The following is a 27,729-nucleotide window of genomic DNA, read 5'->3' on the forward strand; positions in this document are numbered from 1 at the left end:
TTTTTGCACGCTCTGGTGGTACGAGATTATTCCAGCTTGCAGGATGAACCCCGCGTTCCAGAATTCAAGTTCTAATTCAGCATTAGGTAGTACAAGCTCGTTTTTCTCCAGGTTCTATTACGTCTCCTGCATACAGAGTACCCTTCCAGCGTGGACTCTACTTGGCCAATTCCTCTCTCTGAGTTTGGATACGTATATTATGAGCTTGTATAGCTTGAAATCTGGAGATTTCACCAACCGGGTACAAGTATGTGGTCCTCAAGAGTTGCACAGCATCATATTCCTCAGCGGTAATGCTCGGGTGAGCCGAGATGTAACCATCTCTGGTTGATGAGGTCAAAGTGCTGCATACGATGAGCATTCAGTGGACAATGGAGATACCTCCAGTCTACCTTGGGCTAAGCATTGAAAGACTCGAAATGCGAATGGAGACCAGGAACAGTATAAATAGGAGCATCTTGACCCCAGGCTGAGAAGAATCAATCCAAATCATTCAAATTCATCCATTGTGACTTCCACATTCAATCGGACTTCCTCAATTCCACTTTACCTCTCATTTCAAGATGCCCTACATCGCTCGGGGTAATGAGCTCCCTGAGATTGCTGTCCGGGGTGGTCTTGTTGACCCTCGAGCTGACCATCAGCATTCCTTCAACAAGCGGATCTCTTGCCGAGATGTAACCGACTTCATCTCCAACACGGCAGAGGTCTCTCCCTTGGAACTGCGAGACAAGAAAGCCGCTGCGAGACATACCAGTGACTCCCGGGCTAGACTGTACAGGATTCTGGCTCGTACCAATGAGCTGAACCGGCCTCTTGCGGTCAAGTCTCTGAAAGAGCCCATCTCCGACCTCCTGCCTGGACTTGTCGTTAGCGGTGGTCTGAGTCGCTCACCTGCTTTTGACTGTAACCCCGTTGTCTCTCACTGGGGTGACCGAACTGGTGATTTCTCTGCTGAAGATCCCGCTGCTACTGTTCGTCTTACCTCCACTTGGAATACCGTTCATGTTCGTGGAGAAGGCGCCGTTCGGGAGTCTCCTCATGGTGCTCCGTGCTGGGCACTCAAGACCCACGGTATTGGACCCGTCGAGCCTGGTCAGAGTAAATTCTATCAGCTATACGATTCTGAGAATGATACTCTTACGACAACCGTTAACCTGGCCCGTCGCGTCGACACACCCCAGACCTCTGGTGTCCTCGGTGCAGCGGTAAGCATTGCTTGGATGCGTAATGCGCGTGTTGCGGATGCCGTTGATTGTGCCGTCGGCCTACTTGCGGATGCTGCCACCCTTCTGGAGGCTCGTGACAGAGTCATCCTTAAGAAGAAGGACGAGCTTCTGGACTTTGCAGAGGTGCGCGAGGCCGTCTTACCTACTTGGCCTAAGGCTCGCAAGCCTCTCGCTCCAAAGCTGAGTGGTGTTGCAGACTCGCCAGACACGGCTACTGATGATCTTTTCTCCTCGGAGCTTTGTGAAGGTCCTCTAATCAACACTAGTATCTTCTCTATGTCGATGGGATATAACCGTGGCGTCTATGGTGGATCGATTTCCGGTCTCTGGGCTATCATGGACTCAGCTTTCGTGCTGGACTACTCCATTGGAACGGAAACCTCCGCTATGGCAGACAGACTGTCGTTCGCGTTTGCGGAAGTGACTGCCGCTGCTGAAGCTTCTGCTTCGGCGGGACCACACATCGATGATATTCGAATCGTCAAGGGTTGCAACTATGGATGTCTGCGCCAGAAGACTATCATTGAGGATAATGATCCTGTTGAATCCAGTCCATGCATGGTTGTCTGGAACGATCTTGACCGTCTTGCTCGGTACAAGTTGGCCGATGCTGTCTTCTGCCATGTTTACTATGACTCCGGCGGTGGTGAGCAGATGGCTGCCATTGCTGGTCTGGGCTGTGTCGCTCATGATTGGATCGATCTGGGTCCTGATATGATGTGTGGAGAAGTCAGTAACATTATCCCGTCTCTGACTCGGGGCTCCTTGCAGGAAGATGCCCTGGCTGAGGTTTATGCCCGCTTGATCGGTGCTATGATCTGGTACCGTAATAATGATCCTTACAACCCAGCTTCTCTCTGCCTCCTCTTTACTCACTGGTGGCAACTTTCCAACTGCCGCCACAGACCTATTACTCTTCTTGGCCGCACTGATCTCGGTATTACCGCTGCTATCGCGCCGATCATGCCAGATGGAAGACCCGAATTGGAACACTTCCGTGCCAGTGGAACCCGGGTTGAACGTGGAGAAGGTCCTCTGTCAAGTGCCGAGGCACGACTCAAGAACCTTACATCAACCAAGGTCTTGCCTGAGACCCAGGCCGTCATTGATCACTTGGTGAACCCCGTTCTTGCGTATGTTAAGGGAGGCGATAGTCTGCCATCCGAGAGTGAGTTTGTTGGAACAGTTCTTGCAGCCGAGTTGGCGTACCCACAAGGCCAGAAGATTCTGGAGCTGTGGGATCTGGCTATTGTTATGTGGGAGTGTGGTGCTATGTGGGCAGCTGGTGTGGCAGGTCTTTGCTACACTCACACTGGAAAGGCGAACTGTGATCGCGCTCGTCATGATTTGGCGGATCATACCTGGACTTAAGCATCAGGAAATGAACTGTAAACATGGGCATTGTGGCTTTGAACGATTATGCTGGTCCTAGATAACCGAGCCTTTGAGCAGTTTTCGGTTTGTGGCGAGAGACAGTCTTGGATCTTATCACACTGCTTCAGTCTTTATGTGAGCTTTATCTTAATTGAACTGGTTTCAGTATGCCGCCTATCCCATAGTAGAACTGTTTAGTACATCTGAGAAGGGGTTACTCCACCACCTCCAACCTTAGAAGATAATAGTGCGTAGTATTACTACTTGATGGCGTAGAAATCTCCGAGATCAGCAATATGATACACGAGCTAATAAACATGTTCTAAAATGAAGCCAATCTTGAATCCTTTGACAGATATGGCACATGGGCATTCAATAAGGTTAAAGCTGCCCCTATCTAGCAGTTGATCATTCCCCAAAGCGTTCTCAAGGTTTGCCATTAATAGCTCGGTCCTCGTTCCAAGGCTTATTAGAGCCTTTCTAATAGTATGGAGTAGACGGAGTGCAAAATAGATTGTTCCATTTCACATGATTCATGGGGATGTCGAGTATTCCATGCATATAGATGCGCGTTGAATTTCGAAGCATTGAGATACATTCTTTCATTCTGACCACCATGCAGGAATTCTCGTCGGGCTCAGCCAGGATCACGCGGATACACTCTGACCTCCAACATAGCCCAGCTCAATGACGAGGATGTTCTCCTTTCATATGAGTGGCAGTTATCACATCCAGATGACCATATTCCAAGCAGCTTGGCATCAGAGCCTCGACCTGTAGTAGACCTGATTCAGGAGTCTTTTTTTGCCACTGGCAAGGTGTCCTCAGGATCTGAAGGCTCAATCTCAGAAATTAATTAGTTTCAAGATTTAGTTGACAGGGATTCTCCAAATCTTCATATGTGGTCTTACTGATAAGGACGGTGACCCCGAATCGGATCATGTCTCGGCATCAATCTGGGCATTCCACCGGGGCAAATAATACTTATCTATATCAGCTGAAAGCTCAAGCTTGGCATTAAGCTCGGATGATCTTGAAAGTCTGTTGCGCCCGTGGCTTCTCTATCTTTCATCTGGGTTAATGATGCTCTTTCGGGTTGCCTGATACATTCATCCCGATAAGAATGCGGAATGCGGAACATGACATGCATGTGTGGACATCTGTATGGAGTTCTATCATAATATTTGAATACTAGTATTTTTGTTGTGTATATAGCGATAATAACCAAAGTACAATATCCCCTCAATGATATCAGTCACTTGGCGTTCACTGTTCCACGCGGCCCGATTCTCATACGCGCTAAGTTAACTACGCTTATCTAGCTTATAATCCAATCAAAGATCTTATTTTCAAGGCTATTTAGCCCCTATCATGTATGAATGAATTTCAACTGATAAGCCTGGAGTACTCAAAACGTATTAAGGAACCAATCATTTCATTCCGACTCTATTACCCTGGTTCAAGTTTGGGGTATTCCCTGTGCGGAGTATCTCCGTAGGCACGACATCTATTGCCACACTCGAGGTTGGTTGAGGGAATACTTTGGTTTCACAGATAGTATGTCATAGTGCATATAAAGTAGGAATTTTCCCCTTCCTTCACTTCCTCCTATTAGTCTCTTACAATTGCTTCTCCAGTTTTCTTTCTTTCTGTTTTCATCGGGTTAACGCCCACTGACACTCATCATGTCAGACTCCTCTTTCGAGAAACATACAGGCGATTCAAAGGTCCTTCAGAACAATGATTCCGATATCCCTGTCGTTGGTGAGGTCTATGATGTGGTCGATCATGGCGCGGACTCTCAGTTGAAGCGTCAGTTGGGATCACGACATATTAGTATGATCGGTCTGGCCTCATCGATTGGTATGGGTCTGTGGCTAGGATCAGGAACTTCCTTGATGAACGCTGGTCCAGCTGGTATCTTCCTGGGTTATCTTTTGGCTGGTACAATTATTTGGAGTGTCAGTCATAGTATCGGAGAGATGGCTATTATGTATCCTCTTCCAAGTGCTGTAAGTATGACCCTTCAAATTTTACTTGAACACCCTCGTTCAAATTCTTCGTGTGCACTTTCTAACAGGCCTAGTTCGTTCAATGGACTAATATCTTCGTCGATCAATCTGCTGGCTTCGCCCTCGGATGGGCTTACTGGCTCTCCTTCTGGATTACCATCGCGAACGAACTCCAAGGTGTCGTCACAGTTATCAGCTTCTGGACCACCGCCGTCCCAACAGCTGCTTTGATTACCATCTTCTGGCTCGTCATCGTCGGTATGAATGTCGGGGCCGTGAAATGGTTTGCGGAGATTGAAGTCGTCGCAGCTGCGATCAAGTTCGGTTTCATCTTCGTCGTCATCATTTCCGGTATTGTTCTTTCCGCTGGTGGAGGTCCCAAGGGTGGCTACCCGGCAACGGCCGGCGGTACCATGGGGTTTCAATTCTGGAACGAAATGCCCTTCATTAATGGTTTTAAGGGATTTCTATCTGTCATGCCGACTTGTATCTTTGCCTTGTCTGGATCGGAAAATGCTGGTCTCGTTGCTGCTGAGACGAGTAATCCCCTCCGATCGGTGCCAAAGGCTGTTAAGTCGATGTGGGTTCGATTGAGTCTGTTCTATATCCTGGGCAGTCTGATCATCACTATTAATGTTAGCCCGACGGATAGTAATCTGTTTGGTGGTTCTGGTACCAATGCTAGTCCTTTTGTCATTATGTACCGCAATGACGGGGTGGCACCTTTGGCTCATATCATGAACGCCGTTATTCTCATCTCGGTGCTGTCCACTGGGGGTATTTCCGGATACGGTGGTTCTCGAATTTTGGTTGGATTGTCGCAACTCGGCATGGCTCCTAAGGTTAGTATTCAATCCAGCGCAAAATTGAATAATACTTGACATCTGAACTGACTTTACTTCCTCCCTTTAACAAATATAGGTTATGCAGAACACAGATAGCTGGGGTCGCCCATGGTGGGGTCTTGTCCCTACTCTGCTTATTGGAGGAGGTCTATCCTACCTGAACGTCAGTAACAGTGGCGCAACCGTGTTCGATTGGTTCTCCAACTTGACTTCCCTCTTCACACTTTTCGGCTGGGGAATGATCTGTCTATCACACATCCGCATGCGCGCAGCCTGGAAAGCGCAAGGCCGAACTCTCGATGATCTTCCATGGAAATCATGGGCGTTCCCTTGGTCTGCTTACTGGGGACTTTTCTGGTGCTCATTGCTGATTATTGTTGAGTTTTACTTGGCTGTCTGGCCGCTCGGTGACAAGCCTAGCGCGAAGAATTTCTTCGCTAATTATCTTTCTGTCGTGGCGATTCTCATTTTTTATATCGGGGCAAAGGTCTATTACCGTGGAAGAAGGTGGAATGACCTGATGCAAATTGACCTTGATGCTTCGAGGCGATTTTATGCGCCAAAGGATATGGAGCGTGGTGAGAACAGGAGTTTCACCAAGTGGTTGAAGTTTTCACGTAAGAACTGATTAGTATTTATGACCTAAATTCTATAATTAAATCAATTTCCTCAACTACCTTCCGTGTGTTTAAAACTTGAATTTTTTATTTCTGAATTCTACGACAACTTGATGATAGTAGAGGTGAGACTCGAGAGTGGTACATCGGTCCGACGTTGAACCTCGGTTATCTACGGGCATATAACCGACATCCATCCATTTGCATATTCCGATGACTCTTCACTCATACGCACACCACAGCTCCCTTCCTGATCTCAAAAGAATCGATCAAACAATATGGCTAAATTCGCGATTAAATCACTCGACCATTTAGTCCTAACCGTCCGCTCTGTCCCAGAGACGGTAGCTTTCTACACAACCCACCTGGGCATGCGCCACGAGGTATTCGCTTCGCCAGCCAGCCCAAGCGTGCAAAGGTGATCTCAAGTTCTAGAGGATAACATTATTTTATAACCTAATGAAATACTAAACTCTAAATTCAGACATGCTCTTATCTTCGGATCCCAGAAGATCAACCTTCATCAATCGGGAAAGGAATTCGAGCCTAAGGCACAAAATGTTATGCCCGGTAGTGGTGATTTGTGTTTTTTAACAGACGAGAACATGGAACATGTCTTGGAAGCTCTCAAGGAAGCTAGGATTGAGGTATGACTTTTTGGTGATGGCTCTGGAATTCAACGCTGATCAGATGTAGGTTCTGGAAGGTGGTAAGGTTGTGGATAGAACTGGGGCTGTGGGGAAGATCAGGAGTGTGTATGTGCGTGACCCAGATGGGAATCTTATTGAGTATGTCTTGCCGATCTCACTTCTTATATTCTGCTAACCAGGTTCCAGGGTATCGAATTATGTCAAATGAATGAACATGCAATAAGCACTCATGGATGATGATACAAGGAAGCAGCGCAATGCAGTGCAATGGTGCCTACGATATTGATATCGGCAGGACTACCCGTTTTGAAGATAATTAATTGCTTTATAGATACAAGCAGACTAGTCATCCATCTCAATATCTCAGTCCAAATGTTTCATCATCTCTTAGCTAAAGAGCTTCATGGAATTCCACAGCCAACCTTTATGCAAGGAAAGCCCACACAAAAACACCCAACGCACCCGAGAAAGCAATATTCTGCTGCAGGGTAGAAGCAGCACCAGTGAGACTTGCAGTAGAGCCCGTGGCAGTAGAAGTGCCAGTAGTCTAAAGAGTGATTTCAGTGAGCACTTGTTCACGATTTGATTCAGGGTGAACATACGGTAGCAGTAGTTGTAGCAGTGTTAGCAGCTCCAGTCGCGGTACTGGCACCAGTAGTTGAGGCGCATGAGCTACCAGTTGAAGAGGAACTTGGTGTTGCAGAATCACTGCAGTTACCAGCTGCCTCCTTTACCTCTGTGCCGTAGTATTTCCAGATTTCACACGTTTCGGCGCATTTCAGGCATTCACTGAGATCGGCTGTGTAGTTTGAACTGGAACAGTATTTGCTGCTTTCAGCTTGTAGGATTACCTCACCTTTTATTGTAAGAAGTTGATTAGCTTTGTGTCAATAGTTATTCCAGATGTTTGATTTACCGCAGGCGAGATGGCACTCATAAAGAGGAGATCCGTTCTCGATGGTCTCGCGTCGAATGATGTCAGGTTGACTGGCTAGTGCTGATGAGGCCAGTGCAGTGATCCAGATTGTGAAGAAGGATAAGCCAACCATATTGAAGATCAAATTATGACAGGGAATGAACGATGATTTGAATATCTGAATATCTTTGTTTCTGCAGGGAAATAAAACTGCCGGTGGAGAAAGGAAGCTTTGGGAGTTTTATAGCAATGTGATGACTCGGAACATGCCGTAAATCAGCGAAGTCTCACATGTACTTCCGATCTCGCCTGGAAAAACTGCCAAGCACCTCTTTCATGGGAACTAGCGTCGTTTCCAGCCTTGACGGATGAGCCATGGATGCCAATCCTGTCATTGCCCCACACAGAAATTTCAATATCTCCGAGTCGGTGTATTTTGTTTTACTCGGGATCTGAAAGACGAGGTGATTTGAATACATCGAGAACATTTGAAATCATTATTATAACTCATGAATTGATTCCCACGTAAGCAAGCCTGCCTTTAGGTATCTAGATTCAGGATCGTAGTACTGAATAGAAGTCAATATTCGGCGGTTGCATACCTAATGAGGAATTGCTCTCCGTGGAGCTTTCAGGGTAATTTATCCTCCGGAAAAATCAGTCTATCATGACTCTTCCCAATTATTTTTGGCTCCGCTGGGTTAATTCTAGCAAATCAGATAATGAAAGAGGGGAAACGGAGTCTCTAGCACCAGTCATGGGGCGCACTTAATCTTATCAATCTAATCCGCTCACCCGGCGAATGCCTTTCCGGGTAGCATCATCAGAAGAATTCATACTAGACTATACTAGCCCATATCGCTAATACTATGCCAAGATCCCGGACAGCTCAATCTAGCAACCTTTGAACCAGTTATGGTTGATCCACTTCATCTATTCCCACATCTTTCTGGCACCACCCGCTGATTATTTCCTTGTTTGGAACATGAGAGTAGTGTCCCATGCCCGTTGGACCTTCTTCTCATCAACTCGCAGCGTCGGACTCTCCGTCACCTGCCATATAGCCATGGAAAAGCTCGTGGATCGATCCCACTCTTCCTGCCGCTAGAAGGCTCGGTACCTTTAACCGACCAGGTCACTTCGGAGTTTTCCATTTCTTTAGGAGCTTGAGTCGAGCATGGAGGTACTTAATGGTCTGCTGATCACTAGTTCCTTCCCATGAGTGCAAGAATTTCTTTTCGGTTTTGTCTGAGGTTGAAACTTTTCGTCACTGTCACAAGTCTGATCTGATTAATCAGTACAACCATTTCCTCATGCAGGGACATCTCACTCTCCTGGCACTAGCCAGCCTATTTCTAGCTCCCAGCAAGGCCGCTGACGATGCTACTGATATGGGCCCAGCAGCCTTCTTGTGGCCTCCCGATCGGACTTGGTCGAAAACAACAGACAACACTGCGCCGTGTGGCTCAAATGCTGGGATCGGAAACCGAACGGAGTTTCCTCTAAGTACATCACCCTTCAAATACTAAATATCATAAATTCTAACGGAAGCAGAAAACGGAGAGGTATCATTGGTTCTCCAAGATGAATCCTACAATGTCAATCTAGCCATCTCTTATCATAACGGTAAGCTCAAGCTATTCCGGTGACAATCAATATGAAACTAATCAATATCCAGACCCTACCTCCAACAACGATTTCGTAACAGATGTCGATGGCAGTAACTTTCCCGACCTCGAGCCAGGCCACGAGTGCTACTCCATTCCAAACCCACCATCAAACATCACATCTGGTGCGAATGCTACACTACAACTGAAATACCAATCCACCTTCGATACAGACACAAACAAGACATACTATGCCTGCGCTGATATCACCTATATTCCGCTTAGCGAATTTACTACCGATGTTCTCTGCTTCAATGTATCGATTTCCGATTCATCATCCACTACAACTGCAACTGCTAGCAGCAGTAGCAAGTCATCTGAACTTTCTGGAGGTCAGATCGCTGGTATTGTTGTGGGTTCAGTTGTGGGTGCGGCTCTCGTTTTGGGTGGTATGTTCCTTCTTTGGAGTCGTCATCAGCGTAAGGTGCAACGAGACAAGGTTGTTGCGGTTAGGATGGGTGATTGGCATAATAATCCACAGAAGACGGTGTCTACTGAGGAGAATGCAGCGTAAAGAGAATGTGTGGTTTGTGGTTTGTTTTAATGTTTTTTATGAGACTATGTGTTCACCTTGTTTGGTTGCTTAATTTGGCTACATCTTAATTTGGCTACATGTACTTCGAATAAGATTTTGGAAGGCACCTTGTCAAGCTTACTTGAACATACTTGACTACTGGTAAATGCTCAACTGGATTTTTCATCTTCAGCGTAATACCTAGACACCAAACGCTTTTTTCACGGATGAACGGACCATTGAATTGTACCACTTTCTCGGCGGTAGCTTCAAGTGGACATCACTATCCTTTAATTCAGATCAATCAATGGATCATCTGTAAAATTCTCAACGCCAAAGATTATACCCGGGTATGATATCATAGTACGTTGAGTCCTCAGGCAAACACCTACTTAACTCGGTTTAGCATCCGAACTTGAATCCAGGCACACCATTCAGAAATCCAGGATTTATCTTCCAGGAGGCTTAAATTATACTATTAGAATGAACAGGGGTTCATGTTGAAGATCGAATTTTCCAAACTTTCAACCCCGAATTAGTAAAAGATCTATTTCGGAGGAAAGCTCACCCCCTGGCAACACTGGCAATGTTCATGCATCTGTGCTCGGGCTACAACTGCCAAGAATGAAGAATCTTCTCTCTCTGGCTATTGTGTACAACAAAATAGGCATAGAACAATATGGAATCGGCATTACAAATAAACGAAAGCCCATTTATCTAACCAGTCAATTTTTCGGCTGGATCTTTCCACATATGAGATATTGATCAACCTATACTACTCCGTAGAGCCTCGCACGGGTCCATCAATGACGCCATATGCTCCATAAGAAAACAAGTAATCAATGGGATAGGGATAGGGCCAATGCCCTAGCTACTGCACGGCAATAACTATTTAAGATCTTCCAGGGGATCAGATCAATCAAACTTTTCATACTCTTTTACCATGCGAATTGTCCTGAAAATATCATCCGAGTCCTGAGAGGATTGGGGATAATTCCTCCATTGCGAGAATGTCTCATCGATCTTGGTATCCATTTAGGATATCGAGCTATGAATAGACTCATGATGAAGAGTCTCAGAGAATCATTCATCGCAGAATATACTAACTGCAGGAACAATGCTTGAAATTATATTGATATGATCCTGGATAATATTTCCATATCACGCCTTTCCCGCCGCCACACCCTTGTCTCCACTGGCGGGAGGGTTCCGAGTGGTCCAGGTACGAGATTTCCCCTTTGATTTTTATTTTATCCCTATGATCTATCCCAGGGCGATCGCCCACAGCTTCCTGATGATTCCCATGACTTCCCTTACTGTAAAAGCATTGAGGAAACCGAATCATACCTATGTTTCGAGACGGGTCTCTGACTGCTGAATCACATCACTTGGAAATGAGATTCACTTCAAATTTCTGAGACCCAATGCTAATTGATTTTGTTCGATTAGATTCCTCCTAAAATTGGATTTTCAAGAATTGGCGTGTCCTTCCTAGACGAATTACTAGTATTTTATCTGAATTGATGAATTTCTTACGATGTATTCCGACATCGATTCCGTCCAAGGTTCTTGGTCTATTTAGATGTAATTGTGTAAATACTGTGTTGTTCTCCGTTCACTGGCGGTGCTAGCATTGAAAAAGAAAAGAAGAAACAAAACAAAAAAAAATGCGATGTAACAGTTCAGAATGACAATGCAAGAGGAAAGCAACAGGAAAAAGAAGGAAACATCCAAATGAAAACTTAGAGAGAGTAAAAGAAAAAAAAAAAATAACAAAGTAAAAGTCGAGAAACGGGAGCGAAAATCGAGAGTCCATTCTGCGATTGTCTCATGAAGTGAGGCGACTCCGAAATTCAAGTTTCACAATATAGCCATGCTGATTCTGTGTTGTCCAACCTCTTTTCCATGCACCGATGCAACGAATTTTATCTTGTGTTTCTTCCCGCGCAAAGAGACCTTGATGGAAACTCTGAGCGCGTAATACACATGCCCATTGAGGGTGTGCTGGCGGAACTGCGAGATGTCCAATTGACTCAAGTCACAAGTGATATACCCCATCAGATTGACTGTAGAGTTTCCAGCTGATGCCCATTGTATTAGTACTGAGTCTTCTAGCCTTTTCGGAAAAGAAGCGAAAACAATTCAAACATACCTTGAAGGACCTCCGGTGGAGCTTCGGATGTACACTCGTAAATGTTAATCACCTTCGTGAGCGGGTCCGATGGGAGATGCGGGATAATGAGCTCATGGCAACGAGAGTGAGGTAATTGATATCTCCTGTCCTGTCCATTGGGGGAAAAAGTCTAGGTTAGCGATCTTTTGCTTTCTATTTCGAGCGATGTGAGATCACTCCTTCTAAAGAGTAGCGTACCTTCTGAAGCACCCAGCATTGCGTTTTGTGTGGCGGTTGCATGGCCGAATAAGTCTCGTTCTGTAAGTTGGTATTCAAGGAACTGCAAACCAGACCATAATGTCGCCAGCATCTTATGGTCCGCTCCAACAGCCGACCTTCGAACTCGTACTTTCCTCGAATGAAAGCACCCTTGGCAGCAGCAAGAGATCTTTTCAACATGTTAGACACACCCATATAATATCCGTCGCGGAAGGGAGCTGTATGACTTACGGTTTCTCGGAGATCAGAACTTTGATGCTGTGGAATTATTGCAAACTCTGCTGCATCCAGTTTTGGAGATATGGCGACTTGCTGAAGCCGCCAACGAAGACAATTTTCTGTGAAATTTGCATGTTAGCCCTGGCTTCTTACTTTTGCATTCCGCTTGTCTGAATTTAGCTGTCGATAATCATTGGGGGTTTCACTAGACTCACGTTGATTAGTATCTGACGCTTGTATATAGCTTGGACTGCAGTCAACTCGGAAATGATCATTTCAAAGATTTTCTGAAGGACCGAATTGTATATCCGCTTGATTTCTTTGTCAGGAAGCGGAATCCCAACCCCATGGGGACCATTCGGATATAAGATGTACGTGCGCGCCAATTCTCCGGAAAATTCACTCTTGACTATCTCAAAGAAATTCATGAATGAACCTCCTGTCAGGATGTTGTTGAGTGGAAGATGCCAGAACTTCCCGTCTGAGAGCTGGGCAAGGTATTCGTATAGCCTGCAATCAATACTAGCACCACCACATTTGCCACCTATCCGGTGTCAGTGTCAGACATTGCAACAGAAAGGTCAAAGGATACGACGCATGGGGAGAAGAAAAGTCAAATACTCGTACCCATGGTAGTGGAAATCCTTTCTAGAGCAGGATTTGCAAGATCCATGACATGGTATGTTGCAATATCCTGAGGTTTTATTTTCAGCTGGGCGAACTCTCATCGATAGCATACAGGCCATGGGATTAAGACTTACCACTATACCACCTCCGCAATCACATATCATGACTCCGTCCCCAGTCTGTTACAATGATATAAAATTAGTGAAAAGAACTCGCTTTCTCTTTCACGCATAAAGACTGACCTCGATTTTCAAGTCAATTTCTTGTATCACCGACATAATAGCAGCTTCGGGCTCTGCTAATAACTTCACCTCATGTAGCGGGCATGAGCCAAACCCCGCATTCTCGATCGCCGTACGCATAGTATCTTGTGTTTGATGCATCCAACAAGCTGGAATAGTAAAGTAGAAGTCAATAGCGCCTTGGTGAAACTTTTCATCGCCAAATCTCGAAATCAAGGTTTTCTTCAAGTGACGATAGACCTGGAAAAGGAAATCTGTCGTAACACTTGCTGCAGTCTGTCCATCTGGCAGTTTTAAAACTTTAGAACGAAGGACATGCTGCAAGGCCTCGTCGTAAAATTCACTTCGTTCCAATTTATCGTCCAGCATCATTTTGAACCAAACGAATTTTTGATCGGCACTTGAAAGGGTTTCTGGAACTTTGAATCCCCATTTTATGGAATCAGTGGTATCTTGGCCATAGGAAATGATGGAAGGACACTCGGAACGGAGGGAAGAGTGCGCCCCAGGCCATTGAGACAGGATTCGGAAATCTTCCGAGCTGCTCAAACCGAAGACAATCTCTGCAGGTCAAGATGGTTAGCACAGAGAAAAGCAGAAAAGCACATCTCCACGGAAAAGGGAACCCTTGAATTACCAGTACTCGTTGTTCCATGATCAATCCCCACAATGATCTTTTCTCCATGACTAGACCCCATTCTGCTTGGAACGGATGATGAAGACAGGCTCAATAGCGTATGAAATCCTTGAATTGACAGAGAATAGTGTGTTTATTAACTCAGAAAATGAGATGAGATTCCAACTTGAATTTTTTCCTTTCGGAATCTGTAGGTGGACCACCCGGTAATACTGGTAGTTCTCAGGAAATACGAAGTCCCAGAATCTGAGAGGTACGTCAGCATGTCTCTAATTTCCTCTGATGCAGGAAAAGCGGGAGCTTGCCTAAAGCCCCGTGGCAAACTTGATGATGCTCATGTCTCGGGACTGTCGGCAGGGGGCTGGAATGACGGTGAGGCCCATTCGAACTCCAGAGGACTTGCACCATTTTCTAGACACGTATTCCCCACATCTAGAGAATCTTGCAATCAGACAAGCTGCATTGACCGGCTATAGATGGAGAAGGACGGTGCATATTTGCTCTTCTCGTATCCAGTAGCCTAAGTGTCTTACACGTTTTGATCCCAGTAATGCCCAGTGTGTGAGCAGCCATCCGTTCAAGTTTACCGCTGATCAGCAGATATTTCGCTGCAGCTTTAGGTAGTTGGAAGACATATCTTAGACAAATTTGATCAAAAGAGGTAGATGTCCGAAATTCTTCCCATCATTTTGGCGAATCGGTCTTTCGGGAAAACTTTCGGTGACCATTATTTTAATATGGACCAGGAACCAAATTGTCGACAAATGAGTGACCCCACAGTACGCTGTTTCTTCCAAGGTTGCACCCTTGCAGCCTTGTGCAGATTGGGTCTAGTCCAGAAGAGTTGCCGTTTAAGAAAGAGCCTGAGTCAATGTTGTCCAGGTGATGTTGCCCTAAGACAAAGAGAAAGAGGAAAGAGGAAACCTATATAGGTTTAGATCAACACATTCAAAGCATATCATATTCAAGGAGACTGAAAGAGTTAATTACAAATGAGTTTGACCTCAAGTGTCCCAACTCAGTCACCTTTTCTTTTTATTTCTCCCATGTTCCAAGTTTTCTCGTCTTTGCTAGTTCTGACTCTATTACGTTTGAGTACTTCCTCTCCTGATTCACACCAAAGTCCGAGTCAACAATGTCCATCATTCACCATCCCAGGAAGTCAAAAGTGAGCCTTTTCTCATATATCTTTTGCAACATCCACGCTGACCATGCTCTTCTCAGAAAATCCCGCTTGAGCTTGATATACCTAAGGTTCCTGATGAAATACTCCAAAAACTCCTACCATCAAAGCTTCCACCGGGGACAACTCTCAACTTAAAGAGAGCAAATGACTCACTGGCAAGTGACTCAGGGGGGCTCAAGTGACTCAAGTACCGACGAAGAGTCTAGTGCGAAGAAATCAAAGACCCTAACCCGAAAGGAGCTTGAAGAGAAAGGTCTCGACGAGTGGAAGCCTCTGACCCCGTAAGTAGCCCTTGAATGACTGCTTTCTCAAGATTGGAATACATTAGAATACCAGGCTGATGCAAGAATGAATCAAAAGTGACTACACCAAGAAGGATAGAGATGAGATGATTAGTAATTATAGGGCCATCGCGAGCACGTTTGAAGAAGATGTACGCCAATTCTGGGCTCGTCTGTCAACTGGAACAAGTGCATGGCCATTGATCCGTCCCGTGGAGGCTTTTGAGAGGCAACGTGCTCATGCTCAGGCTTGGGCGCAAAGTTGGCGACGTGATGAGGGGCCTGACTCTTTATCCCATTTGACTAAGAAGCAAAAGCGCGCCATCATGCATAAGCTTCAGCATTGCTGCATTGAGACCGACTTTGATACTCTTATGGAGCGCTTGCCTCTCTTCATGCAGCTTAACGTAAGTGGCATGCTTTTAGAGTGCTTACTCTGGACGGAAGCTGTGAATACATTTGCCACCCACGAGTTTCAATACTTGGATGGCAAGATAAGTTCCGATGACACTGAAGGGGATAGAACCTTTCATCTTCGTTTGGAGCATATCTACAAGCGATTCTATGAAAGTAAGTCATTCCCCGCAATTCTAACACTTTCCTGCTTATGTCTCCCTAAGCTCTCCTTCCTGGCATCCTTTTGACTAATGCCTCCTGCTTTATTATATAGCCAATCCCACACTTGCTGCAGTCTGGCGTGCAGATTTCCATCGACTTTCCCTTCCCTATGACCGCACCCAATCAAGAGATCTTTCGCTTGGCAAATATCATCGAGCTCGTCGCGATGAGCTGATCGAATCTACGGTAGACCGTTTCCTGTCCGATGAGCTCATTCTGGCACTTATGGGGCCAGTATCTGAAGAACTAGTACCAGACCGACGAGAAGAACTACAATTGGCTTTCTATATTATTGAGGATTGGATGTTTGGGAAGCTTTACAGTTCCACCGGACATATTGAGTACAAATGGCTCAAAGATCTTCCTCGAACCTTCTCTGTCAAAGAAAAGATGACCGCCCATCAGCTTCATTTCCTCCATGGTAAAGACAACACAAGACTGGATGGACATGAGATTATCATGGTCACCTGTCCAAGCCCTGTTATCAAATGGCTTATGGGGAAAAATGGCCGCCTTATGGACTTGCCTGTGGCGCCGCAAGTCCTTGTAATGGACGATGGTAAAAACAAGTTGGTTTATAAAAACAACACGCTGATGTGGGATCCAGAGGAGTGAAAGCAATTGGCAAAAACGCACCAGTGATAACTTGTCGTTTTCCAAAGATTTCTAGGGATTTGATTTGTCTTTTGCATATTTTCGCTCTTTTAAACAGCTCGCTCTCTCTCTCTCTCTCTCTCTCTCTCTCTCTCTCTATTTCTTTCTTTCTTTCTTTCTTTCTTTCTTTCTTTCTTTCTTGTCCCAGGGTCGCTGGCTTCCACGGATGTCAGACTCCACTTCCGCTTTGTTGATATTATGTCGTCTCGTTCATTCTTTTCGTTTGCTTTATCTTATTTTATAGTCTGTAGTGCAGTGTACTTACATGAGGACATTTTCCCCTTTTCATATGACTTGCTGTTCGGTGCATCCAGATACCTACAAAGCCTATGGAATTGGGCATGTGGGTCTTATTGGCTTGATAATCATGATTCATGATCAAGCTTCCATGGAAGCTCTTCAGGAGTAGTTTACCCGACTATAATTCCGTAATTCCGTAACTCCGCAATATTGCCTCGGTTGCCAGGGATATAAGATCATCCATATAAAATACAGCGTCCTAGTCAATAAATGACAAATCAAACTTGAACTTGAAGTTCTCAATTCTGCGAAAGAATTCGACATACACATTTCATTGGATAAAAAACAATAGAGCAATGGCATCCTACACTCTTCGACCAGCTTCTAATCTCCACTCCCTTTGCCGTGCCCTCAGATCCACAAAATCACGATTTGCTCCATCTGTTAAAAACGTGGCATTATCCCCGTCTTTAAGATCATCTCTATCCCTTCGACCCTTTTCGACTTCTATTCACCTTTCATCCGCATCCTCGAACCCTCTATCCGCAACCATGTCTGCGGAAGCTCTCATCCAAGCGGCTCAGCACCGCCGCACTATCTACCAGCTCGGAAAGAATGCTCCTGTCTCCGATGATAAGATCGAGGAACTTGTTAATGCCGCTATTCTGAATGTTCCCAGCTCATTCAACACCCAATCTACCCGTCTCGTCGTTCTTCTGAAAGAGGAACATGAGCGTCTCTGGGATATTGCTGTGAAGATCTTTGAGGATCTCGTTGCGGCTGGTACTGTCCCTGAAGAGGTCTTTAAGAATCAGACTTTACCTAAGCTGAACAGGTTTAAGGCTGCTTATGGTACTGTGAGTATTACCTGAATTACTGAGATTAATCGGAACCTATAAACTTGTTCAGATTGTATTCTAATCTCATTTTAGATCCTCTTCTTCGAAGACCCAGCTCATATTCAGGGCTTCAAGGAGAAGTTCCCTACTTATAAGAATCACTTTGAGCCTTGGGCTGATCACTCTAACGCTATGCACCAGTACTTCCGTAAGTCTCATTCAGTCATCCACTGAGTGCAATTCGATCTCATCTAATCTTATTCTAGTCTGGACTGCCCTCGAATCCCTTGGTTTTGGCGCTAACATCCAACACTATAACCCCCTGATTAATGAGCCTGTTGCTAAGCAGTGGAACCTCCCTACTGAGTGGCGTCTTGTTGCTCAACTTGTTTTCGGTAGCCCTGAGGCTCAGGCTGGTGAGAAGGTGCAGAAGCCTATTGAGGAGCGGGTTAAGATTTTTGGAAAGTAGTTTGAACATTTGAATCTTATTAATTTCTTATTATGTTCCTGGTGGCTTGTTCATAGAGTGATATAGATTAGATCTTGAATAGAGTGTTACTAATGTTTTGGCAACTTCAAGTTGGATACTTCAAACATTGAATGCTGGGTACACCAGTCCGAGTCTAGACATCAATTGCATGTATACTTCATGTCAGATGTGTAGTTAGGGTTACTTGCAGGTGAAACAAATGATCGGCACTAGTGTAGTTCCGATCGAAATTGTCTTGCATGAACTGGGGGCCAAAACGGAATCCACACATGCATTTCTCTTGTAATCACACTGGCCTCATAATAATAATTCAACTCAACACCATCCTACTCTGACAAGTTGACTATGTACTTCAACAAAATGACACGAAGCACAAAAAGAAAGAAGAAAAGAAAAAAAATAAGAAATCTATCGACCGTCGCGATACCAGTACTCCGGGGGATCCCCAAGACATTCACCTATAGTGACCACTAAAACAAATAGTTAGTAACTCCAAATCATCCAAATCACCATTGTAAGAGTCAAAAAAAGGTTCAAACATACTCTCGTGCCCTCTCTCTTCAATCTCCGAAATCATATTATCAACCAAAACCTCCACAGTGGTTCGATGAGTATCATGCGCCAAAACAATCGTACCCCCACCATCCAACTCCGCTCGAAACTTCTCAAAACTGCGCCAGCTATGTTCTGGATCATCGTTCTCGTAATCCTTCGTGTCGATGCTTGCACCGATAATATGGTACTCCAGTGCTTTCATTGCGGCTAGCACATCCGCTGTTACCATTAGATAGGGTGCGCGCATGTAACTGGGGTAGAAGCCGAGGATTCGCAGGAAGGCTTCTTCGAGGTTTGTCATTTGGGCTATGATTTCGGCGTAACTCAGTGTATCAAGTGATGCGTGGCCCCATCTGTATTTGTTAGTATATTAACTTCAAAGTTGAAGGGGATGAGGGATTGATGTTGGTGGATTTGGATATGATACGTACGTATGAGAAGCAATTTGATGTCCCTCGTTAACAGCTCGCTGGACCAATTCAGGGAATGAATCGATATTTCCCTTATTCACTCCATTCATGAAGAATGTTGCCCGCGCTCCATGCTGCGAAAGGGTTTCCAGGATCTGTCCCGTGTAAATGTATGGACCATCGTCAAAGGTTAGAGCTACTACTCCGGGGATATTGCAGTGTGTGATGATGACGCCGAATGGAATCTCGGACTGAGCTTCGGATTCTTGTCGCTTGTTTGCCTCCAGGTAGTGGTTTGGTAGAATGGTTTGTTGGGGTGTGGTTCCTGGTAGCACGAATGCTGATCCTAGTGTAATGAGAGACACGGTAAGGAATGAGAGGAAATGCATGGTGAATTAGAATGAGTGTGTTAACAATGGATGAGATGAATTCTCTGTTATTACTTGAAGTATTAAGGACTCGACTTCTACTTGGAGTGGTTATGGTAAGGCAAGCACGACTCATGTCATAGTGTCATACAAATCACATTCAAAATTAACAAGAAATATCAGATCTTCATAGAAACAATCAGCCTCCAGTCATGGACACACTATGAATACATCTGGGGACACAAATAAGTTTAAAAAGAGAGAGATTAAAACATTTCCCTGCCAACGCAAACACCACGCGTTTTTGGCAAGATGGAAAGAAAGTGAAGAATCCCCAGATTCTAACCAGTTTACATTTAACCTCGACGGGTCATACGCTTCTGGTTTCGTCGCTGCTCCTTTTGACTCTCACGATCCAGGTACTTGCGTTGCTCATCGGCGGTCATTCCACGAAGAAGACGCTCACGCTCATCCTTCTTGATCTTCTCAGCAGCCAGTTTGCGCTCTTCGGCCTTCTCCTCCTCTTCAACGCGACGGAGCTTCTTGATCTCCTCGTCACGGACACTGCGAACCTTGCGCATGACTTCACCACGGAAGTGGGCAGCAGTAACAAGCTTGTCGCCGAAGCGCAGGAACTGGTTGAACAGGGGGAGGGTGGCTTCGGTACCGGAGGAGAGGTTAACCGAGAGCTGGATGCGCTTCTTGGGGGCAGTCTCATCGATGCTGTGGTGTGCTATTAGATTGAAATGTTTTTTAAGTAAGATCGAGTCATGCTGCACTTACCTGGTAGGCTTGTCGATGGGCTGGTCAGTCACAATCAGGAACTCAAAGTCATTGCCAGCCTGCTCAATCGCTTGGATAAGCTCCTTGCTGAGAAGGGTATCGGTGATCTCAGCACTCTCAGACATCACAGTAACCCACTGAGGCAGCTTGGGGTGATCCTTGGAGAAGGTCATCGAGGCATCGTAACGATCAGTGCGGAACTTGCGCATGTGGCTCTTGTGAACCACAGCCCAGATGAATCCATCGTAGGTAGAGTTGTTAACCTTCAAAGGGGTATCCTTGGAGAAGACAGGAACCAAATCCTTCTCCTTACCATCGAAACCGTACATCAGAGCCTCGTAACGGTCAGTGGGAGTCTCCCAGCTCTCCAAAAAGAAACCGAAAGCCAGCTCCATGAGGTAGGTAACAGGGTTGTAGCGCTTAGGCATCTTCAGAGAGATATCGACAAAGGCGACGTTCTGGCGACCGGTAGCGTAGGTTGAGAACTCGTGGGCCGACTTCTCCTTCAGGCTCTTCTCCGGGTTGCTCAATTCCACAGTGAGAGCGTCACCCTCCTGGTTACGGGCGATGCCATCAAATCCGACCACAGCAAACTCTTTCTGCAAAGCAGGGATATGGGACTTCGCCCAATCGCGCGCCTTGCGACGGTTCTTGCTTGTACCCCAGAGATGGAAGAGGACAAGGACCACGATGAAAGGCATGATCATGGCCTCCTGCATGAAATCCTTAGGCGATGTCCGCTCCCAAATCCGGTACCATGCTGTGTAAGGAGCAGCAGCGCCGGTGCTGGCTGCTGCGAGAGTGGGCGAGTCAGCGACAAGGGACGCAGGCGATGGGTTCGGAGCCTCGACGAAATCGGCGAAATCTGGGGATCGGCAGTTAGAACGATGATCAAAAATGCAATTGCGAGAGATTATTCCAACATACCATCGTCGGAGGCAGCGCCAGAAGGCTGGCCACCAAATACGTTCTTGAGCACGCCCGCCATGGTTGATTAGAGGATGGTGGAAGGGAAAGGAGGTTGAGAGAATCGAAGTGCGGAGCTAAGCTGTTGCCGACGTTAGCGCCCCCACGTAATCTACTGTAATCTATGGGGTTGGCACTAGGTATACTCCGTACACTAAGTACAATTTACTATGATAATCTTGGAATAAATATTGAATAAATGAATTGAATAAGTCCATCCTGTCCTAAATCCTGTATCCCTCAAACCCAACATTATACAAAAAAAGAAACTGGTATCCAAGAGCACCAAAGAAAGAAGTCCACGCCATAGCTTCATAGAGCCAATTTTTTTTGTACAACCCGCTTCCAAACAATTCAACAAAGGAAAGAAAAGTAAAAACAAAGTGAAATCGTAACGGTCATAAGATCGAGCAAGACTCGAAAGGGTAAACGCATAACGGGTGGCGCTCAGTGGCCATAAGCCGGTGGCGCATCGTCTTGACTGCGAGTCCAGAAGTTGCTACAGGCATTGGCCGACATGAGCTTATCTTCGCGCATTCGACGCGCAATTTCACCAGCAAGTCTTTCAACAAGACGGGGATCAACGGAGTCCTTATTACTCTCCTCCTCCTTGAATGGAAGGATGGTAGCAGGTAAAGACTGTCGAGTAGTACCTGATGAAGGGCCAGCCTCGGCCTTTTCATCGGGATAGCTAGCACGTAAAGGACGAGGAGTAGCGTCAACATCGGGAACCCGGGAAGGTCGGATGGTTTCCTGAGTGTAAGAGTGTTGAGGGTGCGCCGGTCGAGAGATACTCATCCGGTGGCGTTCGGGAATGGGTGGCAGGTGCGAATCCATTTCAGGAGTCAATGGAGGTGTCACTGGGTCATCAGACATCTCATTCACGACTGGAAGAGGTGCAGAAGCGATTGAGGGAGGGCTGGTAGACTCGGTGTGGGTACCATCGTCACTGACACTCATAGCGTCGTCAGTTGTCTTGGGGCGACGCAAATCCACCACACGCTTCTTCCGCTTTCGGGAGTGAGCCTTGGAGTGACGTCCCGTGCCCAGGCTGAGGCCATAACTATTAACCGAGTGGCTTGATAGTGATGGCCGACTTTGCATGGAGATCATACTGCCAGTCTCATGGACGGACGACATGCTGCCAACTTGTGAATGGGTTCGCGATAAGGTCGGGCTCGCTGGGGACATAACGCTGGCGGGAAACTCGCTGGGATCGGATGGCGATGTCCACGCGCGGTATACAACTTCGTTGATAGAGGGTGTGAAGAGGGAAAGTGTTCGCTGGGAATCCGTAAGAGCGGCGAGGCGAAGAAGGTTCTTCTGTGAGAAGAGGGAATGGGTTTCAACAGATGAATCCAGTGAGAGCGACGCGATTTCGGTTTCGTTCAGCGCATTTCCGAGCGAATCGACAGGGTCCTGGGGTGGACTCGCCAACGGGTCTTGGCCGGGTCCTTCGCTCGCGGACTTATCGGTATTATCGGTCTGATTCTGCGCATCCTCCCCATCGCGGTACTCTGGAACCCATAGGCGCAACGATAACCGATGGATGATAGCGGGTAGTTCGTCCATAAAGAGAATCCGTAGTTGTGCCTCGATCGCTTTTTGCAGGAAGTCGCGCACAAAGGGAATAGAGTCGAACGTTGATGAGACCTTGAGGGATTCTAGCGGGTCATTCCGGAATACGACTGTAATTCCTTTTTGTTTTGAGAATACCAGTATCACGAAGCCGGAGAGTTTAAAATCGGAGAGTGTAATTTGAAGGGGAATAGTAAGCGGGGTACTAGATATAGATGGTCTTGGTCAGTTTCGGTCGCAAGAAGGACATCTAAATCGAAAAGCGCGTTCACACGAGCGCATAGTATCGGGATACACTTACGCGGCAGCCAAAGGCTTCGGTGAGGCAAAGGAAGGTCGGGTGATGAGGTAGGTATTGAGTGGATTAGCCTGGACGCGGGTCTTGAGCGTCAAAAAGGCATCGCCGGAGTAAGACATTTTGAAAATCCCACGAAAGCGATCCTCGGCAAGGTCGCCGATTTCCAAGATTTCCAAGTCGGGAGGCATCGAGCCTAAGTTAAGTTCGGTCACGATAATATCATCGACAATGATAGGCGGTTTGGGGGACTTATTGAGGGCGGCAGTTAGCAGTTCTTGGGCGCGAGTGTAAAAACCCGCGTCCGCCATCAACGGCGACCAGTTGAAGTTGAACGCCATGCCCTCGCATTGAGAATAAGATTATAGGAATAATAAGAAGAAAAGAAAAGAGAATATTATTAGCCCTGTTAGCAGGGGATGTGGATGGCGAATTTCAGGAGAAAGAAAAAAAGGAAAAAAGGACTAGGTCCCGAGGTCAGAGCCCTGGGTCCAAAGTCACAGGTTTTCTCGCGTGTCAGTACTCAATACTTCAGTTACTTAGTACCTTACTTATCGACTACACTGAGACTACGAAGTATAATGTCTCATTTCTATATTATTTGATTTACTTTTTTTTTCTATTCTATTCTACTCTTTACATGTCATCTTTCTTTAATTTTCCTTGAAAACGCATCGGGTACGTCACATCCTCGATTGTGCAGGCAGGCCCACTCTTTCCGACCAGCCCCGAAGGCATTCCCACTTGGGGCTATACTGGACCATTCACGATCCTCTTAGTGACAATGAGATGCATAAGTCTCTTTTCTGGGCGCTTTCTAGCCAACCCCAGGCCATTCATCTATCCAAGAGCTGGGGAAAGGCGAAAGGGGCCTTAGAGACATCGAATGAAACGGCCCGCGACGCGAAGTTTTTCACGGGCCAAAATGGGTCTTCCGGGTGTCGATCCTGTAAGGAGTCCAGCCCGTGCTCGTGAGGTCTTGGGCTTATGGTCTGGAAGTGATTCCAGGTGCCGTATACCGGATTATACTCCGCACGAGGGATGGCGGAGAGGTTGCGAATTTCCCCGGATAAGGAAAACATTTCAAGTTTGAGGGTTCCACACTGTAATTTTGAATTCTTGAGTGTGGTAATATCATCATGATATTAATCATACTCAGCTTGAGTTCAAGTTTTCGTACAAGAACTTTGATTCAAGTTTGAAGCTCATCACTGCTCGGTGGCAACCTTGGAATGGTATGATAGTATATACCTTAAGTCCGATCTCGGTGGTTTCAAGTTCTCATATATATTTCAAGTTTCATCATTGCTATGTTGCTCACGTGATACACCAAACTGCTTAATTATTGATTGCTCTATCACATACTGACAATATTTATGTATGAATAAGTTCCTCTTTTGAGATGAATCAATTGCAAATGCATTTTTGGAATCGCCTGACGAGTTTTAATTAACGGAGACTTTCAATGTTCAGCTTGGAAGTCCAAGTGTTGCAGTCTAGGGCTCTCCATAGTACTCCACCGAGTCCACACTACCCACTGCTGTGGTGGCAACTGAACTCTCTCAATAATACTTACTAGTACTGATATTCTGAACTTGTTCTGTTCGTCTGATATTATTACACTCCCCTTATATTCTATCTTAATAAATGAGATTTTATATTAATATGTATGATCATCACTACACAGTTCAAGATGACATGTGTAAGGTCATTCTATGATTGGTCAGTATTAAGTGGACTGCTTTACCCGGGTAACCATCACGCTAAACCGTATCCGGCTAAACATCAATAGCTTCTCTTCTCTGCGGACAGGCGCATCATAGACTCCATCTCCTTTCAATCCACTCTATCACCCCAGTTGGCTTTACTTTCCATAAACCTATCTACACTGTCACAGATCCACAACACTTAGGATCAATTCGAGTTACTCGAGTCATCATAATGACCGGATCAAGCTCACAATTCGGTCACGCGACCTCGACACCACCCCGGAAACCCTCCACAAGGACGGTCGCGCAACGAAAAGTCTACGGCAAAAAGAAGAACATTGCCCCGCGCGCAGTGTTTGATCCCAAGAGCCCAATCAGGCTATCAGATGAGCACAAGGAGCGGGATGGGACGGTAGAAGCTATCCAAGCCAAATTGGCGGCGGTGTCGCTTGAGGAGAAACCAGTCTCTGTTAAACAGGCAAAAACTACCAAACCAGCACCAAAACCAATATCATCAAATCACCGAGCAGTACAGCCCTCATCTCCCAGACCTCAATCAACTCAGAAATCAACCCCACGTTCCTCTCCACAACGACTAGACACCCCCACAAAACCACAATCACCAATGGCTTTCACTAAGAGCAAGACATACCAGAAGATGGTGGAAGTCAGAGTCTGGCCAAAAGAAACGGAACAAGATGATGTATCCTCAGAAACAAATGATACCACATGCACATCATCTACAAACCAGACCCCACGAAAGAAAACCTCAGTCCGCACATCTTCCGGTTTTATCCACGACCCCAAGGCTAACACTTACGTCCGCCCAATCCTCAACGAAGCACTCTCTCCCTCGCCTCACAAAGTATCCAAAAATTCTCAACTTGGGCCTCCCGATCCGCTACCATGTTCGACGTCGAAAAACTAGCCGAAGGTTCATATGGAGAGGTGTACAAGCTTCGTCTTCGTGAAGAGAGTAATCGACCCGCCGTATCCAAATCAAAACTCGCAAAACTTACCGCATACGGAGACGGTGTATTTAAGGTTGTGCCACTACGTGCGCAGAGAGGCCTCGGATCAAAGAAGTTTACTACTATTATTGAAATTGCCTCGGAAGTCAAGATGCTCAAGTATCTCGATCCGATCCCAGGATTTGCGCGCTTTAGAGAGATTCATGTGGTGCAGGGTCGCTTTCCGGATGCCTTTCAGAGTGCTTGGGATTATTACAAGGAGACTAGGGATGATTGTTTGAATCCTGATCCTGCGAATAAGAAGGCTTTTCCCGATACGCAACTCTGGGCGATCGTGGAAATGGATGATGCTGGATGTGAGCTGGAGAAGTTTTCTTGGTCGTCTGTTTTTCAGATCTATGATATCTTTTGGGGTGTTGCCATGGCTTTGGCTCGTGCTGAGGAGTATGCTCTTTTTGAGGTGGGTTTTATTCAGTGGTTGAATAAGTTCGTATATTGACGGCTCTTTAGCACCGAGATCTACATCTAGGCAATGTCTGTATTCGGTCGGGGAGGTCAAATGGGTCAATGGATCCTCCTTCCAGTATGGAAATTGCGCGAAGAAACTCGCCCAGTGGGTTTGGAATCAGTGCTCTAGAGACCACAATTATTGATTACTCGCTCTCTCGTGCTGATTTACGACTGGCTGATCTGTCCGATGACTCGGATGGTGTAGTCGAGAGTGCTTCCTCGGATTTGGATAAGAAGCAAATATTCGATGCAATTGGTCAGGATGAGGATGAGATCTTACTCAGAGATACTTACAGATAGTATGTTTGTTCATCACTGACAGGTATACATGTGCTAACAGCTATGTCAATTTAGTATGCGTGCAACGGTCTATACTGGAAATCCATTGGAAACCGAGAAAACGCCAAACGTCCCTGGAATCTGGGCTGACTATGCACCTCGAACAAATCTGGTTTGGTTACTTTTCATTCTGAAGAACCTTATGAAAAATCGGAAAGAAGAGGCTGCGCAGCCTATCTCTGAGCCAGAAGCATCCCAAAGACAGGCACTGGCACCTTGCTCCCCCAACAGAGCTATGGAGGAACAATCAGCGAAGAGCAAGACGGATAAAGAGACTCTGTCCTGTACTCTTGTGAAAAAGAGACATAGCAAAGACCAGCAAGCCCGAATTGAGAGACTCAAGCAGAGACTTGAGGGTAGACTTGAGAGAGTGCTCGATCTTCTTGACCTGGAAAATGGAGACGAGGATATGTGTTGTGCGGCTGATCTTGTTGCTTATGCCATGGACTCGCAATGGCTGGTTGAGCAGGACTTTTTCTAAGCTAGGTGCTGAAATACACAGGTCTTTCATTAGCATTTATGCGCTTTAATGGATGATTATATGCATTTTTACGGAGTTTGGTTTATTCGAGTTGATATCCACATGGGACTCGGAGCAGTTGTTTAGCATTTTTTGGTCGAATATACATACACTGCATACAGAATAAATGTCAAGTTTTCTTTGACTCTCTTCAAGTTCTCGTCCCATTTACTTGCTTCAGTCCATTGGAACATGTCTACCTGGCTACCCCATATCCACCAGCACAGACATCTGAGTCTCCAAGGTTAACCTCCTACTACGGACTACATTTGTAAAAAGTTACACGGATATAGAAATACAAAATAAACTAAAGCGCAGCACTTTTAACTAGCTATGAAACGAAAGAAATTAGGCTTCCGTCAAGCTACTAACTAGACTGGGGTCATCATCCACCTGGCCCTTCAACCCCAAGGCGGACCCCAAAAACTTTGTCCATATCAATCCGGGTCTATCAACCAAAATCAAGAATCCATATC

General features: G+C 45.9%; 11 protein-coding genes across 11 annotated transcripts; 6 read left to right on the top strand and 5 right to left on the bottom strand.

The window, feature by feature from the left end:
- Positions 1-563: 563 nt before the first annotated feature.
- Positions 564-2,600, top strand: N7483_008059 (uncharacterized protein; the record flags this gene model as incomplete). The annotated part of the gene is made up of 1 exon (XM_057091496.1): positions 564-2,600. One exon carries the CDS (start codon positions 564-566, stop codon positions 2,598-2,600), a length of 2,037 nt encoding a protein of 678 aa, XP_056946237.1.
- A 1,688-nt stretch (positions 2,601-4,288) lies between these two features.
- N7483_008060 (putative amino acid transporter) lies at positions 4,289-6,088 on the top strand (the record flags this gene model as incomplete). The annotated part of the gene is made up of 3 exons (XM_057091497.1): positions 4,289-4,615; positions 4,690-5,457; positions 5,537-6,088. 3 exons carry the CDS (start codon positions 4,289-4,291, stop codon positions 6,086-6,088), a joined length of 1,647 nt encoding a protein of 548 aa, XP_056946238.1.
- Positions 6,089-7,151: 1,063 nt separating this feature from the next.
- On the bottom strand, positions 7,152-7,776 carry N7483_008061 (uncharacterized protein; the record flags this gene model as incomplete). The annotated part of the gene is made up of 3 exons (XM_057091498.1): positions 7,152-7,274; positions 7,330-7,583; positions 7,644-7,776. 3 exons carry the CDS (start codon positions 7,774-7,776, stop codon positions 7,152-7,154), a joined length of 510 nt encoding a protein of 169 aa, XP_056946239.1.
- Positions 7,777-8,956: 1,180 nt separating this feature from the next.
- N7483_008062 (copper acquisition factor BIM1-like domain-containing protein) lies at positions 8,957-9,824 on the top strand (the record flags this gene model as incomplete). Its single annotated transcript, XM_057091499.1, has 3 exons — positions 8,957-9,149; positions 9,198-9,269; positions 9,322-9,824. 3 exons carry the CDS (start codon positions 8,957-8,959, stop codon positions 9,822-9,824), a joined length of 768 nt encoding a protein of 255 aa, XP_056946240.1.
- A 2,787-nt stretch (positions 9,825-12,611) lies between these two features.
- On the bottom strand, positions 12,612-14,002 carry N7483_008063 (Hsp70 family protein; the record flags this gene model as incomplete). The annotated part of the gene is made up of 5 exons (XM_057091500.1): positions 12,612-12,979; positions 13,063-13,129; positions 13,197-13,241; positions 13,305-13,867; positions 13,942-14,002. The coding sequence occupies 5 exons, from the start codon at positions 14,000-14,002 to the stop codon at positions 12,612-12,614; spliced, it is 1,104 nt and encodes a 367-aa protein (XP_056946241.1).
- Positions 14,003-15,271: 1,269 nt separating this feature from the next.
- N7483_008064 (uncharacterized protein) lies at positions 15,272-16,641 on the top strand (the record flags this gene model as incomplete). The annotated part of the gene is made up of 3 exons (XM_057091501.1): positions 15,272-15,408; positions 15,545-15,978; positions 16,079-16,641. 3 exons carry the CDS (start codon positions 15,272-15,274, stop codon positions 16,639-16,641), a joined length of 1,134 nt encoding a protein of 377 aa, XP_056946242.1.
- Positions 16,642-17,471: 830 nt separating this feature from the next.
- Positions 17,472-18,228, top strand: N7483_008065 (uncharacterized protein; the record flags this gene model as incomplete). Its single annotated transcript, XM_057091502.1, has 3 exons — positions 17,472-17,777; positions 17,853-17,967; positions 18,026-18,228. 3 exons carry the CDS (start codon positions 17,472-17,474, stop codon positions 18,226-18,228), a joined length of 624 nt encoding a protein of 207 aa, XP_056946243.1.
- Positions 18,229-18,657: 429 nt separating this feature from the next.
- N7483_008066 (chitin deacetylase) lies at positions 18,658-19,603 on the bottom strand (the record flags this gene model as incomplete). Its single annotated transcript, XM_057091503.1, has 3 exons — positions 18,658-18,719; positions 18,793-19,157; positions 19,236-19,603. 3 exons carry the CDS (start codon positions 19,601-19,603, stop codon positions 18,658-18,660), a joined length of 795 nt encoding a protein of 264 aa, XP_056946244.1.
- A 335-nt stretch (positions 19,604-19,938) lies between these two features.
- On the bottom strand, positions 19,939-21,353 carry N7483_008067 (CCDC47 family protein; the record flags this gene model as incomplete). Its single annotated transcript, XM_057091504.1, has 3 exons — positions 19,939-20,305; positions 20,366-21,230; positions 21,293-21,353. 3 exons carry the CDS (start codon positions 21,351-21,353, stop codon positions 19,939-19,941), a joined length of 1,293 nt encoding a protein of 430 aa, XP_056946245.1.
- A 425-nt stretch (positions 21,354-21,778) lies between these two features.
- N7483_008068 (MDM34 family protein) lies at positions 21,779-23,545 on the bottom strand (the record flags this gene model as incomplete). Its single annotated transcript, XM_057091505.1, has 2 exons — positions 21,779-23,114; positions 23,211-23,545. 2 exons carry the CDS (start codon positions 23,543-23,545, stop codon positions 21,779-21,781), a joined length of 1,671 nt encoding a protein of 556 aa, XP_056946246.1.
- A 1,600-nt stretch (positions 23,546-25,145) lies between these two features.
- N7483_008069 (uncharacterized protein) lies at positions 25,146-27,214 on the top strand (the record flags this gene model as incomplete). Its single annotated transcript, XM_057091506.1, has 4 exons — positions 25,146-25,821; positions 25,842-26,344; positions 26,395-26,693; positions 26,749-27,214. The coding sequence occupies 4 exons, from the start codon at positions 25,146-25,148 to the stop codon at positions 27,212-27,214; spliced, it is 1,944 nt and encodes a 647-aa protein (XP_056946247.1).
- Positions 27,215-27,729: the final 515 nt, after the last annotated feature.

The sequence above is a fragment of the Penicillium malachiteum genome (genome assembly GCF_028827825.1).
Source record: "Penicillium malachiteum strain IBT 17515 chromosome Unknown utg000003l:1.0-4950554.0:1.0-4952489.0, whole genome shotgun sequence".
NCBI classification, from domain to species: Eukaryota; Fungi; Ascomycota; class Eurotiomycetes; order Eurotiales; family Aspergillaceae; genus Penicillium; species Penicillium malachiteum.